General features: G+C 36.6%; 2 protein-coding genes across 2 annotated transcripts; both read right to left on the bottom strand.

Annotated features, from left to right (window-relative positions):
* Positions 1 to 51: 51 nt before the first annotated feature.
* Positions 52 to 3,574, bottom strand: LOC127812584 (uncharacterized protein At2g34160-like). The gene is made up of 5 exons (XM_052353018.1): positions 3,365 to 3,574; positions 2,920 to 2,968; positions 1,100 to 1,162; positions 945 to 1,009; positions 52 to 369 (listed from the first exon to the last, which is right to left on the bottom strand). The coding sequence occupies exons 1-5, from the start codon at positions 3,485 to 3,487 to the stop codon at positions 274 to 276; spliced, it is 396 nt and encodes a 131-aa protein (XP_052208978.1). The 5' UTR covers positions 3,488 to 3,574; the 3' UTR covers positions 52 to 273.
* Positions 3,575 to 5,060: 1,486 nt separating this feature from the next.
* On the bottom strand, positions 5,061 to 14,928 carry LOC127813023 (cellulose synthase A catalytic subunit 1 [UDP-forming]). Its single transcript, XM_052353698.1, has 14 exons — positions 14,606 to 14,928; positions 13,212 to 13,407; positions 12,946 to 13,124; positions 12,113 to 12,224; positions 11,839 to 12,028; positions 11,125 to 11,391; positions 10,645 to 10,990; positions 9,551 to 9,688; positions 9,319 to 9,444; positions 8,050 to 8,262; positions 7,661 to 7,925; positions 6,777 to 6,973; positions 6,311 to 6,661; positions 5,061 to 5,924 (listed from the first exon to the last, which is right to left on the bottom strand). The coding sequence occupies exons 1-14, from the start codon at positions 14,684 to 14,686 to the stop codon at positions 5,337 to 5,339; spliced, it is 3,249 nt and encodes a 1,082-aa protein (XP_052209658.1). The 5' UTR covers positions 14,687 to 14,928; the 3' UTR covers positions 5,061 to 5,336.
* Positions 14,929 to 15,648: the final 720 nt, after the last annotated feature.

Raw genomic sequence — 15,648 nt, 5'->3', positions numbered from 1 at the left:
TGTACATAGCTCTGTCTTTACTATGCAAAGAGACTTTAACATTTGAATCCATAACCTCCTAACACGAACAGGTGATTTTATAACTAAAACGGCAAGCTGAAATATGAAGGTCAGAACTTTAATTTCAAATGTAAGCTTCCCTTTCTGTATAAATGACACATGAAAGAAGAGTAATCAGCAATTCTAGCAAAATCCTAAACAACACTCCATGACTCACAGGCTTCCAACATTTCTTCCTTTTTTCATTTAATCTGGGGAAAGGGAAGGGATTGTTCAGTTATGCTCCTCGCCATCTCCAACTTCTCTGCCTTCAGCCTCGGCAGCCATCAACTCATCAAAGTTCTCTGCTTTTCCTAGTAATATTTCAATCTACAAAAAGAAAATCCATTAAGTTGGATAAAAATTGGCAGCCAACCTGTTTATTCCCATCTTAAACTTTCAAGAATTATAGTTCAAAATATTATCATTTTTCTGTTGTACAGCATGTAAAGTACCGACATGTGTAAAATAAAAAATTGAAAAAAAAAAAAAAACAGCATGACTGGAAAAAGAATGCCACGTTAAATGTGCAGCCATACAAGAAATGACAATTAAAAAATAAGGTTACCCACAATAAGGGTAGAATGGTCTAAAGATAGGATACACAAAACAAGATGTGTTTAAGATGATTTAGACACATGAGACGAACTCATAGCCATAAGGAATAAACAGAATGGGAAAAAGTTTATAGCCAAAAAAGGTACAGAAAGCATGAGAAAACTTGGTAAAAGAAATTACAAGCATAAGATGAGTTATAACGATTATACAAAAAGAGATGGCATAGATAAAGGCTAGAATCCAAGTAGCCAATCCAACTTGGTGGAGTTAAGATTTGGTATTGGTGGTTTTATAGTTGTTGGCTTAGAAAAGGATCAGTTTAATGTGTCATTCTTTTTCAAATTTACCTTTGCTTTTGGAAGGGGTCGAGTTTCTCCTTCATCCCTCATATCCACAGTCAATGTACGGATTTCTGTACAATGAAAATGTTACAAATATGAGCTCCACCAACCAAAAAGGCTAGAAAGGATAAAAAGGTTTGTTAGGAAAGCAAGGTACTTACTTTTTACAACAGCAAATCCATTGTTCTTCAGAATTTCAGCCACAGTGACCACTGTTGCAATTGCTGCAGTTATCATAGAATGTAACATGTCAATCCTTCAACGAGCCAACCACAAGAAGATATAATTTTAGGAAGCACCACAAGTGATTTTGGGCTACAAGGCGCACGCCATGTAACGTTCAAGTAAAAATTACCATCAGAAAGGAGGCAGTTAGTTATCATAACATGTCAGAACCCAATGCATAACCACTGTGCCTACTAACACTAAATTGCCATTGATATTTTCCCTCAGCAGAGTTCACATTTGAATGGAGATGGAGTTTCCATCAAATATATCCATGCAATGTACATACAAACATATGCGTATATGACCTTGAGATGCATCACCAATCTGAGGGAAAAGAGTGTACCTTGTTGATCATGATTCATGAAAGTAATCGTGGGCATGAATTTTTGCCAAAGGATGCCATTTAGTAACTATTTACTTGTCAACCAGTTTTATTATCAGAGAAATTAACCATTCAAGGAGAATCCTATACACCTTCCTTTCTTTCTTCTTTTTTTTTTTTTTTGGGGGGGGGGGGGGGGGGGGTGTGTTGGGGGGGATAAGATCCCAACACCTTTCTAATGGAGGTAAACAAAATATTCAAAACTTCTTTCAAGCGAGTCTTGGTAGCAACCGTCAAGTTGCTCCTTCGTGACTTGGAGTTTACAGGTTTCAATTTTTAGAACCAGTCTCTTTGCAAGGCAAGAGTAAAGTTACGTACGAAAACATCCATCCTCTTACCCTTTCAAGGTATAGAGAACCTTGTGCACTGGGGACACCCTTTAATTATAATTTGTATGGATATCTTAACTGCCCCAATCAAATTATAGAACCTAGAAATCAGTTTCTACCATGTCAGTTTCATATTATAGCTTTGTCAAATTTAATTGCAAATTCTATAGTTCAAATGATTATATACGCCTTGGTGGCTTGTATACAATCTTAAAGAATACAAATATATGGAATCTTGGTTTATGTTTCCAAATATTTCGTGTTGTCTCTCAATTTTCCCCATTTCCATCATGTTTCCAAAAAGTTTCCATTTCCAGGCAAACCAAAAGAACCCATCCGTCCATATTTTTATTTGAATTTATGCAATTTGAACTGGAGCTTAAGATTTGTGTGTGTGTTACTACTTTGGGCCTCTAGCTCATGGAATTTGGATGAAAACTTATAGGCCTGGGTTCAACTAATGTTTTTCCTTCTTGAGTAGTGCAGTTGAAAACCCCAAATCACATTATATTTGTGACTTCAACAAAAAATTTTGATAAACAACTGTCTACAGGTTGTGAGATCATTTGAAATACCCCCTCAAACTACATTTTGGCCCATTATTCAAGACCTGAAAAGGTAAAAGAATCTAGGAAAAGGTATGCTGAGTGTGGAAAAGATAGGAACATATATCCTCCAGATAATAAAAGATGTGTGAAAGCAACAAAATAGAACTCTATGCTGTGGGGATTAGTGTTACAAAAAAGCTAATGAAAATTTGAGGAGAATAATTTGAAGAGTTGAGTTTGTTAATGCTAATTAAATAAACCATAAATCAGACAAAATTCGTTCCACTGTCAATGTGGGTCTGTATAATTAAGATCCCAAAGCCACATAGCAGGCATGGACGGATGGTGCACTGTGTGTGCGTGTGTTTGTAAGATAACCATGGTGCAATATGATTGAATCACATTTTTGTGGGCAACAATCATCTGTGATTTATCCAAACAGATAATCATATTAAGGGAGATTAAGAAAAGTATAGGGAGATTTAAAGCAATACCCATTCCGAGACCAGACAGCTCAACCTCATCGTATTGCTGCATATATCTCTGCAAATACCATCATGGAGCAAAATATGACTAAATGATACAAAAATGCATGTAATAAATCTAGCACATAATCATGCTTATACAGGTAATGCAGCAAAAATAGATCAAAACCCATAATTAGCAGGCCTCAACTAGGGAAACCCCCTTTCCCCTCAATAAATCCGTACATACATACTATTCCAATACATTTTCCAAGCCCTTTTCTTTTCCTTTTTTGGATAAGCACAATGCCCAAGCTCTTCGTTCCACTAATTTCCGCAAACTCCGACAGAATCAACTCTTACAAGATTTTCCCAGCAACCAAATGGAGGGTTTTTTGGTCAAAATCAAAATCGATAAACCCTAAGCAGATACCCATATGCGTACATATATATATATATACATATATATTCGTACCTTGGAGAGATTGACATAGAAGAAGAGCGGCTTCTTGGTGTTGGAGACCTGGATACGATTCCTCTTCTGGTATTCAACTTCAGATACATGCAAGCTCTTCACTCCCTCTGTTATCCCTTCCATTTCCCCACCTCCCAAACACAAACCCTACTCTCTCTCTCTCTCTCTCTGTCTCCCTCTCGCGGTGACTTTCAAGGCGCTGCCAGCAAAGCGCTTGAACGTTGAAAAGCGTTTTTATGAAGATAAATATGAAAAGCATTTTTCTACCTCACAAAAGTAAAAAAATAAACTTATTTTTTCTTCTTAGAATAATTAAATTTCTTTTTGATAAAAATTTATTCTTACAACAATAATAATAACTTTACATAATAATATCAATCAAACATTTTTTATTACGTAAATAAATGCGTAATGAAATAATATCTAAATTTTAATAAAAATTTTACATTTAATAAAATGATATATTTAAATTTCCAAACTATAACATCTCATGGTGAATTATTTTTTAAACTCAATACTTTCATCAAGAATTATATATAAGTTTTCGTTGTGATTATTATTTTTTTCATAAAATCACTACATTTCTTGTTGTATATGAGTATTGTCATGTAATTATTAAATATATATAGTAAATTTAAAATAAAGAGCTTGCAGAACTCTATAGTGCTTTTTTTTTATTATTTGTACTCCCGATAAGTGTTATTTTTTATTTTTTTAACTTTTTAAGAAATTTGAATGGCCTTAACGTAGATAAAAATAGAAATTCTATATGTGACTTAAAGATGACGTGGTAAAAGTTCTTGACATGTGACAAATCAACTTGTTCGATAGGTAACGATTATGTCCCAATTTGTGCATCTCATTTAATGTATTTTTTGAACCGAGCTATCTACATTATCATTTTCTAGTACATTACAGAGTTAGACTATGAAACATCATTAATAACTTCCTTTAGCATAATCATATAAGAAAAGCATAATTAATTTTCTTATATGATTATGCTATGAGAAGAATCTCTTTTTATTGATTTTTGGTTTTTTGTTGTTATATTCTTGATTTAGTGTTTTCGTGATACTTGAAATATGTCCTAACTTTTGATGTTGATTTTTCAAGATTTTTTAAATGCAATATTTTATTTATAAAAAAAAAGATTAAGATAAAAGAAGTTAATAACACAATCACAAAATAACTCAAGAAGGATTATCCTAAAAAAACCTAAACATCCCTTTGGCACCTAATAAATATCGAGATATTTATTAATTCGATAAAACTTAACCTTATAAATGAGGTTGTAAGACTATATACTACCCCTTTAAAGATAAAAACAGTTAATAACACGATGACAAATAACTCAAGAGGGATTATCCTTAAAAGACCTAAACATCCCTATAGCACGAATGAGCAATGAAATATCTACTAGTCCCATAAAACCTATGGGACAACGGTTCAAGGGATGCTCCAACAGGCAGGACGTTTGGTGCCCGGTGAGCAATGAAATATCTACAAACCCTATAAAATCTAAAACCTAACCCTATGAATGGGACAAAGTTCATGGTAGGCTCCCAACCAGCCAGTCTGTAGGGCATACAACATCTCCATATCAAACCATGCAAAGGGCTCCACAACAACAGCAAAGCCAACCAACCCAGGAGTTTGGAACACCTGTTCTAATAATAATAATGACCCATCTCAACACTTGACAGAACAAATTTTAGTATATGAAACACGGGTATTACAAAGACAAAACAACAGAACAAACAGAAGGGTGCTCTCTCTTTCTTTCTCTCTCTCTGTCTATATTCTTCACCCTTATAAATTACAACAATAACAACAACATAACTTAGACCTGAACAACATTTAATAGTTTGGTCCTTGTCTATTTACGAAGAGGCAGCAAGTATGATGAAGATGGCCAAACCTTACTCGATCCATCCAAATGATCTTCAGAGAAAGAAGAGAAGAAGATGAAGAACTAGCAACTGATGCCGCATTGACCTTTTGAAGCACTTTTTGTGACGTCGGAGGTGAAGGGATCGATTCGCACCCAGAGCAAGGAGAATATGGAAGCAAGGAGGATGGACCATACAATGACGATGGTTGGGGTTCGGTTTTGGCGACCCAACATACCTTTGAGGAAGGGGTACAAGTGGACGATCACCCAGATGGCGAAGAACAGCTTGCCAAATAGAGGACCCCATGACTGATACCCACTGTTTATGGCATATGAGACACCGGCCACTATGCCCACGAAGTTAATAACGAGGACTGTGGTTGGAGGAATGAGAAGGGAGGTCCATTTGAACACGTAAAGCTCTGCAAACTCTCCGTCATCGTCAGATGCCTTTGAGGTGACAGTGAAGTTGGTATCGATCCCAGCAAGCACTTTTAAGAGCCCTTGGAAGACGGCAAAGAGATGTGCTGACGTGCCACCAATGACCCAGAACTGTTCGTTCCTCCACCAGTCTTCGATACCCACGCCACTCCACCTGAGCTCCAAGATTCCAGTTGCAAAAATGGAGACGAAAAGCAGAATGAACCACATGCTGGCATAGTTGCTTATCTGCCAGAAGCAAATGGTAGTAACTAGTAAGAAACATCACAAAGAAGTAGAAAAGAAATGCATAACCCAAGGGAACACTTGTTTATCTACCCAAAGAAGCGCAGAGCGATATAATCCTGGAACGGAAGAAACACTTATTTACACTGTAATGCTTACACAATTTACTACTATATTGGCACATTGATCTGAGAGTGCACCGGAAGTCATATACCGAACCCACTAAATGGTAATGCTTAAAAGTATTATGAGCAGCCATCTAATTTTCCAAACTACGAGCCTTTAAAAATTGTCCCCAACAACCAGTCGACTTGCATTTCCAGATAAAATAAAGCAACAAGTCAATTGATCAGTTGGTTATAGCTAGATTGATATATTAAAATTGGTACCTCAGGAATGATGAATTTCCCAGTGAGAAGACAAATAGCAGGAAGTACACAGTATGCCAGTAGAGGGATAGATGTGAGAGGATAAACGATGGTATTAATATATGCCAGCCGCTCCAAAAGCTTTAGTCTCCCATTGTAGCCATACCATATGGGACAATGCCTGCTCAGAAGAATCTCAATTGATCCCAGAGCCCACCGAAGCACCTGGTTCAAACGATCAGAAAGATTAATGGGCGCAGAACCCTTGAATGCCGGGCGAGGAGGCATACAATAGATTGAAAGCCACCCCCGTGCATGCATCTTAAACCCAGTCAAAATATCTTCTGTCACAGAACCATATATCCATCCAATCTGATCAGGAAAAAGAGAAAGAAGCTTGATTAGTTTGCGTTTCAAAATGCGAACAGAATCAAACGATGAATCCAAGTAAATCAATATGCTTGATGCAATGTAATATTTCAACTACCTCTTTGCCCCATTCAGTCTTGTCCTCGTACCCACAGCTGATAACATGGATTGCTTCTTTCAGCAGAGTTGCAGGATTGGTTGTTGGAGGAATACCACCCTGCTCCATAAAGGTAGCTGCAATGAAAACAGGAGATTGACCAAATCGCTTTTCTAAGCTCTTCTGCGACATAAGAAGTGACCTCTCATCATCATATCCTGCAGAATAAAAGAAATGCAGTTAACCAAAGCAGTATGAGTGTAGAGAGCAATTTCATCATTAATATAGGTCAGAAAAAAGGAAATAACATTCCAGTGTTCCCACATGAATGTCTATTGAGAATTCTATAGTCAGAAAATTTGGAATTTGGACGAATTGACTCAAAATCAAAATAGTGTGTCTGAAGAATTTCTTTTTTCTTTTTAAACAAAGTTGCATGCATACAGATATAAGCATGGTCCAAAATCAAACAACAGTATCAAAAAATTGTTTCAGGAGTGCACTGAGCAATTTCATCATTTGTATAGGTCAGGAACAAACATAAATAACATTCCAAAGTTCCAGTATGAATGTTTATTGACAGTTCTATAGCCAGAAAACTGGAAAATTGGATGAATAGCTAAAAAGCCTAAAATCAAATGGCGTCTCCAAAAGGTGGTGTCCAAAGGATTTTGCCAAATAATGTTGCATACAAACATAAGCACCATCCAAAATCAAAAATTTTCTGTAAAACCCCCCTCTAAGTTCTTTCCCAATCCCTTCTCCCTTTGTATTAAGGCATTTACTGGTGTTTGTGTATATGTGTTATTGGTGTGTAATTTGTCAAAGTTATTCTGTGATACCCAGGATTATTACCTGGAAATTACTTAGAAAGAGAGCGTTATAAACTTGTTATGAAGACGTACCTTCAACACCATCTTCAATATCTTCCATATTGAAAATGGGAATGGTGGATTCTGTTCTTTTTGCTGCTCTCTTTTTATCAATGTATTTCTTGTTGCGACTCCTTCCCTTCTTCCTTGAACCACAACAACTTTTAAGAATGATGTTTGGCTCCAAATCTTCCTCTGTTAGGACTGGATCATACCCATAGAGAGCTTGCCTGTTGAAACAACAACCAGTTCCCACATAGACTGGACCCTGGATTCCATCCAGTCCTTTCAAGTTGATCTGAAAAATAGGAGCAAGACAAAGATGAATGTTATACTGATGATAACCACACGACGTTGACAAAAAACTAACTGATGATAACCACTCAATGGTTGTGACAGCAGACACATCAGATGGGACCTACATCAAAGAAGACAATATTCCGATTAGCATATCGATCGTGCATGTCAATGCCATCAAATCTCTGTGGAAACTGAACATAGCAGGTTTTTTTTCCCACAGCAGGGTCCATCATAAAGCACATGGCTTCTTTAAGACACTTGCTGTTGTTGAAGTAGTGATCGCAATCCACATTTAACAGGAATGCACCATTTGTCAGGACAGCTGAAACTCTAATCTGCAGGACAAGAAAAAAAATATGTAAACAGATATGTAAGCCTATAAAACTTAAATCAGTACAAAACACACACACAAAAAGAACAAGAAAAAAGAGGATCTGAAGATCCAACCAGAAACCCCTACATATTGATCATGTCACCAACCACATTAGGGGAAAAAGAAGTACACTAAAATGTTTACTCCCCCCAAACCACAACATATATATATATATATATAGAGAGAGAGAGAGAGAGAGAAGTGAAAAAAATAAAAACAAAACATAAAATGGACACAAGACAAAACGAATAATGAAAGTCATTGCTCAAACTCACAGGCTTTTGCAATGTGAGACAAATGTCACATCCCAAATCGGTTGAAGATGGTGTACCAAAAGGGTGTACAAGGTTGTCAAAAACACCTAACAATTGCTTTTGGGATGTTATTCTGTGACAAAATAGTATCAGAGCAGGACCAAGGTCACCATTATTCTACTATTACTGTGGGCTCCATTGGAGACTTCCGAGGTAGACTCAAGGCATGGTAGGCCCCTCCACTCTCTAGGGAAGTAGGAACCAGAGTGACAAGGGCATAATGTGATTGAGGAGAATGTCACATCCCACATTGAATGGAAACAGAGTGACACATGGATATAAAAAGATCTTGGGTCAACTACACCTAAGAATAATTGCTTTTAAGATGTGAGCCCATGATACTAAGCTATCATCCATGCATTTTTTTATATATGGAATGTTCCAAGACATTAGGAGGCCTCATACTTGAGAAGATTCAACATCACCAATGCCGGACTTAAGATAGTAATCACACAATTACTGAGTTTAGGGTTCACAGTAGGGCAGTATGGAAGTTACCAATGGGCCTGATTCAACCATCACAACATTGTGGATTTCTACAATGCAAGCATTGGCAGCCCATGTAAGCATATCATCAAGTTTTCATTCACGGAACATTAGTTTAGTTACTGCTGCAACTATATTAGGAGACACTTGCAATTATAATTGTTTAGACAAGCTAAAAATGCTAAGAGTGCAAAACAAGAGCCAGGAATATCACGAACCAAAGCATTCATTGCTCCAGCTTTCTTGTGATGTTGAAAGCCTGGGCGCTTCTCACGAGAAACATACACTAGCCGCGGTAGCTCATTGCCATCCGTATCCAGGCCCCCACTATGACCTAAGAACACCTGTCCAGCAATTGCAAAAAAAAAAAAAAATTAAGAAATCAAGGTACACTAAAAGGAAAATAAATAGGGGGTAAGATCAAGAGCAAGTAAGAAAAGACACTGATACCTGGATCATTCCAGGATGATCCCTAGGGTTATTTCCAGGCCATGAAGTTCCATCTTGCATTGTCCAACCTTCTTCAGGCATCTTTTGTGCTTTAGCAACGAGAGCATTAATTCTCACCTTGAATTCTTCATATTCCCTCTGTGGACCAAACGTTTCCCATGTTATTAAGAACTTTGAATGGAGAAAGAAAAAGAAAGTTGGTCACTTTAGTTTGGTTTTTTATGAATAAGTGCGCAAGTGTTATTATTAACTTATTCCCCCTTTTAGCTGTCATAAGAAGTTTTGAGATTTGCCTTTCAAATGACATAAAAAACCTTAAAGACACAGCATGTATTGACAGGAAACTGGAAGCACTTAGAGCAAAGGATTAGGGTTTATGTAAGATCATTTACTTCTAGAGCATCCCTCAATTTTGTCATACTATGAACATCAAAGTTCTTCACTCAAATAGAGGTCAGAGGCAAAACAATAAAGTAAAAGAAGAGACAGATCAAACAATCAATCATAAATAAGTTCATACAGACATGCATTTTCAATTTTTCTTCCAGTTCACATAAAAAACTGGAACAATGACTGTATAACATGTTGCAGCCAATTCTTGAAATATTGGAAATCTATAACAATTTGCTTGATATTGTAATTTATTTTTCAAGCTTAAAAACTACTCTCCCATAGAGTACACCAGGCATGCCTGTGAGCTCATTACTTCTCAGTTCTGCAATGCATCCTATTACCCAGCACTTTAATTTTTTCCTTCTATACCTTGTCCTTGCTCTTCATCTAATGCAAGAAGAAAAGGATGGAAGAGGGGAATTCTATAAAGCTTACAGATCTTAAACATCTCCCACATAAAAAAACAGCAACAACAATGATGACAAGCCTTAATCTCACTAGGTGGGGTAAGCCAAATGAATTCTACCCTCCAGCAATCTCTATCCGTGGTCATATCTTCTGCAAAGTCATTATGTCCCATGTCATGTCTAAGGGTTTCCCATTCAGTTTTCTTTTTTCCCATGTGTTCCTAAATTAACCATTGATCATAATAATTCCTACCATATGCAATGTGCAAGGAACAAAATGCTACTGGTACTTACCTTCATTGACCTGCGCTCTTTCACAAAAGAAGGCTGTATCTTATCCTTCAGGTAATCTATCTTTTGGGCAAAATAAAATTCAGGAGCCCTGGGCTCAATATTGTGCTTCTTGCAAAAGGGAACCCATTTCCTTGCAAACTCTGCTGTCTCAGAGAGAGCTTCAAATGTTAACATTGCTGATCCATCATCTGAAACATAACAAGAGACCTTGTCGACAGGATAATCCACAGCAAGGATGGACAACACAGTGTTTGCTGTGACGAGGGGAGGTTCTTTCAGTGGATCCACTGTACTAACAAATACATCAATAGGTGCTAACTGTGAAGGTTCCCCTTCCCTATCATACCTGAGGAGAAAAAATACATTATTTTAGTACAGTAATAAATTAAACCTATAGCATTCCTTGGGATTGAAACTTGACACCAGCCACCAAAAATTCATAATAAATCATGTTTTCTAAATAAAATGAATATAACTGACCTCAATGCAAGCCTCTCCAAGTAGGTCTCACGATTGATGGGTGACCATTTTGGAAACTGGTCCAGAAGCCAGGATAATGCAAACCAAACCTCACAAATTACTGAGGTGAGCCACAATGGATAAGCATCCTTCACAGGATGAGTACACCGGTATTGCAAAAAGAAGCCCAATATAATCAGCCGAAGTATGATAACAACACGATACGGTGTGAGGTGAGAAGAAGAAATAGGCACCACACGGCTCAAAGGTTGTCGAGCATCATCAGCCCTGTGAAGAAAGGAATCTATCAACCATCCGGATAGATACAGATACCAAAAGCTAACTTAATAGAACCACACTTCCAGTTCCTCTACAAAACATTTGATGGCGAAATAGCCTCATACTACACTAAGTCATCATGAAACACTGATTTGAAAATGGTGAAATTGTTTAATGAACACCAAGCCATAACAAAAAAAAAACACACACACACATTTAAATATCAGGCTTAGAATAATATACTCTTTAAGGAATGCATATTTCCTAATATAATAAAGATAGTCCTCCCAAACAAATAAATGGACTTGTTCTAGAAGCTCTTCAAAAGAACCATGCATTTCCAGACAGCAGATACAATAAGAAACAATTTCAACTCGTGTGATGTCAAATATTAATTCAGTAGTTACAGTTTTTATTTTTTTAACAGCTACCATAAACATTTGTAAAGATACTCACATTTGCAGTTCTTCTCCATTTGATCCAGTGCCTTCAATGTCTCCTCCCTTCCCTTCAGTATACCTGTTGTTCATTTGCGTAATATTTTTCTCCTGTTTGAGTTTCCAACCTTCAACCCTTTCCTTCCAGTCAACATTTCCAAGTCCATAAGAATTCAAATCCTTTGACGGGTCTACAATTCTGACAGGAACTACAATAAACATGATAATCAGGTGACAGCTTATAATGGTCAGGAAAATAGCTTGAAGTGGCAAGTCTGAAGTAAGGGGGTTACCCGGTTGCCTAGGATCAGTGTAAGGAAGTGCCTTGTCACCTGGGCCCAAAGGACCAGATGTAGTCCGTACAGACTGGTTATCAGGTGTAGCACTGGGAATTTCACCAGATACCTGAAAAATATATAAAATTGGTAAGCCAAAATAAAATTCTATAACCGAAAACAAAATCCATGGAGTGCTACAACATACATGCATGGAATACAGCTCAAATACAAAATGCTCAAAATTGAAGAACAAATTCTTCTCCAAAATAAAAAAGACAGCTAGTAAACAAAATATAAACATCTAAGGTTTAAACAAACAAGAGGTACAATAATTAATAGATTTTGTTTTCTGATACTATTCAATAGCTACTCTTAGGAGAAGGCTAATCATGAAATTTTTGGAAGATAATACAGCTCAGAAACAGTTGATTTCTTATGTTTGATGTTACTTGAGCTGAAAATATTTTAATATCCACAATAGTTGGTATAAGAGCCATTCTGATTTCTGATGAGTAAAAATATCAATTAAAATATTTTAAGTTTGCTTATAACAATGTCAAAACTCCACTTGACATATGAGGACCAACTTTCTCAAGCTCACTTAAAGGCATCCCAAGAGAGGACAAAAACACCTAACATGTTAAGAAAAGCTATGATGAATTTGGAGTTTATTAGAAATCAACACAACACAAGTGCCTGAACAACAACAACATATCCAGCCTTTATCCCACTATGTGGGGTCGGTTACATGAATTCTAAACTTTCATGTATTTCTGTCTTTTATCATATCTAACAAGCATGATGACTTGTAGATGCCCATTGTAAATCAGGAAAGAGATGTCAATTACCGGCTGGCCATTAGTCAGAAGGGGAATTGGCTGAGAGTCATGTCTGGAAGATGAAGAGAGATCAGCATCACCTCCATGCCACTGGCGTCTTGCCTTGCTGTTTCCTTGGTTATAATCAAACTCATTTTCCAGGTCATCAACATCATCTTCTTCATCATCTCCCTGAACTCGAGGACTCCCTGGATAGCCGATACATCATAATATTATATGCCAAATACCATATCACAAGATAGGACCCGAAAAATGTAATAAAGAATGAAGCTCACCTTTGTGCCTCTTGTATCTGGTCTTGCACTGAGGACAGCATTGGTTTCCATCTTTTCTCTCATACTCGTAACAAGGCCTGCAAACTGGGAAGGCACACTCATTGCAAGCAACAAAAACATCCCCAGTGGCAGTAAGGCCAACAGTGTCTCCACATATCTGGCATATTTGACCATTTAGTTGCTTCAAGGGCTTGGGCTGCAAGACCAACAAACAATATCTATTAGATATAGCAAAGACTCCAATGACACTAGATATAGAAGCGCAAAACCAATGCACTCATGCCCAAAAGTTTCCTTAATGTGCTCAGGCTTCAGACATCAAGCAACATGTTATGATGGCAAATTTTGGTACCTTCAGTTTATTCTCAAACTCAAAATTGTCTAAAGAAAAATCAATGAGAGTCCAACTAGCATTGATCAATTGTTGATTACTAAGCATATATGCAAGCAAATGGCAGACAGTAAAACCAATGCTTTATGGCAAAAACAAGAATGCTGCAAATAAGACAACATCAAACTACTCCCCAGAAACAGTTGTATGAACAGATCTCAGTGCACCCAGGCATTACAGTAAGTGGGAAGGCATAAGGGAGATAAAAGTAGCCATCACAAGGCTCAGTGCAGTTATAACCCGTAAATCATGAAAGAAGGAAACGAGCTAAGATAAGAAGAATATGTCTCAGATGAAAAACACTGGTACAGTTATCTCAGTGAACTATCATGCTCTTAGATTTAATCCACAAAATTAGAGATTGAACAAACCTATTAGGAAAGGATGCAAATTTCTCCAATCCTAAAATCAGTTCCACATTTAGCTTGTACGCAACCAAATTTCTGAGACAGTGTAATACAATTTTAAGAGAACAACACAAGTACACATAAAACTAGAAGTTTCAAAAAGATCACAGCTTCATCAAACCCAAATCTAGATTTTTAAAAAATCCTCAAACATTGATCACCCATTTCTGAATCCATGGAAATAGGAAAACCAGAAAAATGAAAGGATAAGACTTCAGCACACAAGACACGCTTACACGATAATCAACAATAAAAAATCTAAACACATTAGTGCTGAATGAGAAACAATTGAAAGAACAAACTAATAGTCAAAAACCAGAACCAAGTAGCGGTACCCATTTCTTAATTTCTCCAAAAAAAAAGAAAACAAAACCTCGGTTCAATCACTCGTTCTAGTAAAAGCAATAACTGGATCTAAACACAACATTCTCCTCATTACATGAAAAGAACCCGAATTGAGCAATAAAATCAAACCAACTCACAGATCTAAACATCACAGCTCAAGCAGGCTAAAAAACATAACTTTAAAAAAAAAACAAAGTAGTTATAGTAATTCGAGACTGAAAACCCAAATGGGAATGGATAAAAATACAAACCCCACTATCAGAATCGTGGCGAATCCGAACCAGCTCGTTTCTCTTGTACGATCCAGCCACCATTCCAGCACTTGCCTCCATTTCTTCTCAAGAAACAGAGCAGGAACTGGAAATGTACAATCAAACCCAGAAAGGATTTTTCTGAGTAAATTTGAACAACAGATCTTGAAGATCAGAGAGAGGGGAAGCGGGATTCAGCTCAAATTGTGTGGAATTTGAGCATAATCGAAATGGGCATTCTCCGGTTCTTGCCCCAAACCAAATGGGCACCTCCCGCTGTCGGTGTGTCTCTCTACTTCTCCTTCCACTTGATATAATGCTTGTCTTCTTATCATTTTGTTGGGATTATTTTATAATTTAATTTGAGAGCTTTCTTCCCCATTTACGTAAGAATTATCACAGGCTGAAGCGGTAGCATGGAACACAGCCCGAGCCGACTAGCCGTCAGCTTCACTCAACGTGACTGACAGCTAAGTCTAAACACACACACGTATTCCAGTCGAATGAATTTAAAAGATTTCCCTTTTTTTCCATCTCCACCGACTTGAATAATAATAATACTATCCAACTTGAAAAATACCATAAGCTGAGTGGATATGAGGATGGTCTCGAGATTAATTATTAAAATTTATCTCAATAAGTGTATTTGTGAGAAAGTTAATCAATAGAGAGTATCAATAAATAATATATAGTAAATAAGATGAATTGAATCACTATATTTATAGGAATTCTATTGTTTATATAAATTGGGCAAGGTAGGATTTAGAATGTTATCTTTGAAATTCTCAAACTTAAAAGATTCATACTGACAAATAATTTTTCAAGCTAGATCATGATAAAATTAAATTTATTTTTGAATCTTTTTAAATTGAGAGTCGATAAATCTTTTAAATTATCAGTCCAATCTAAGTAAAATAAGAGGGCATTTGTCACTACTTTATTTTTTATAGATAAAAATATGTGATAAGCTGTGGTTCATTATTTTTTAAAAATAATTTAATAATTTCACTTCTTTAATATGAAATAAAAAGTTAAAATTTTAA

This window comes from Diospyros lotus, chromosome 11 (genome assembly GCF_014633365.1).
Source record: "Diospyros lotus cultivar Yz01 chromosome 11, ASM1463336v1, whole genome shotgun sequence".
Classification (NCBI taxonomy): Eukaryota; Viridiplantae; Streptophyta; class Magnoliopsida; order Ericales; family Ebenaceae; genus Diospyros; species Diospyros lotus.
This window is presented reverse-complemented; position numbering and strand designations above follow the sequence as displayed.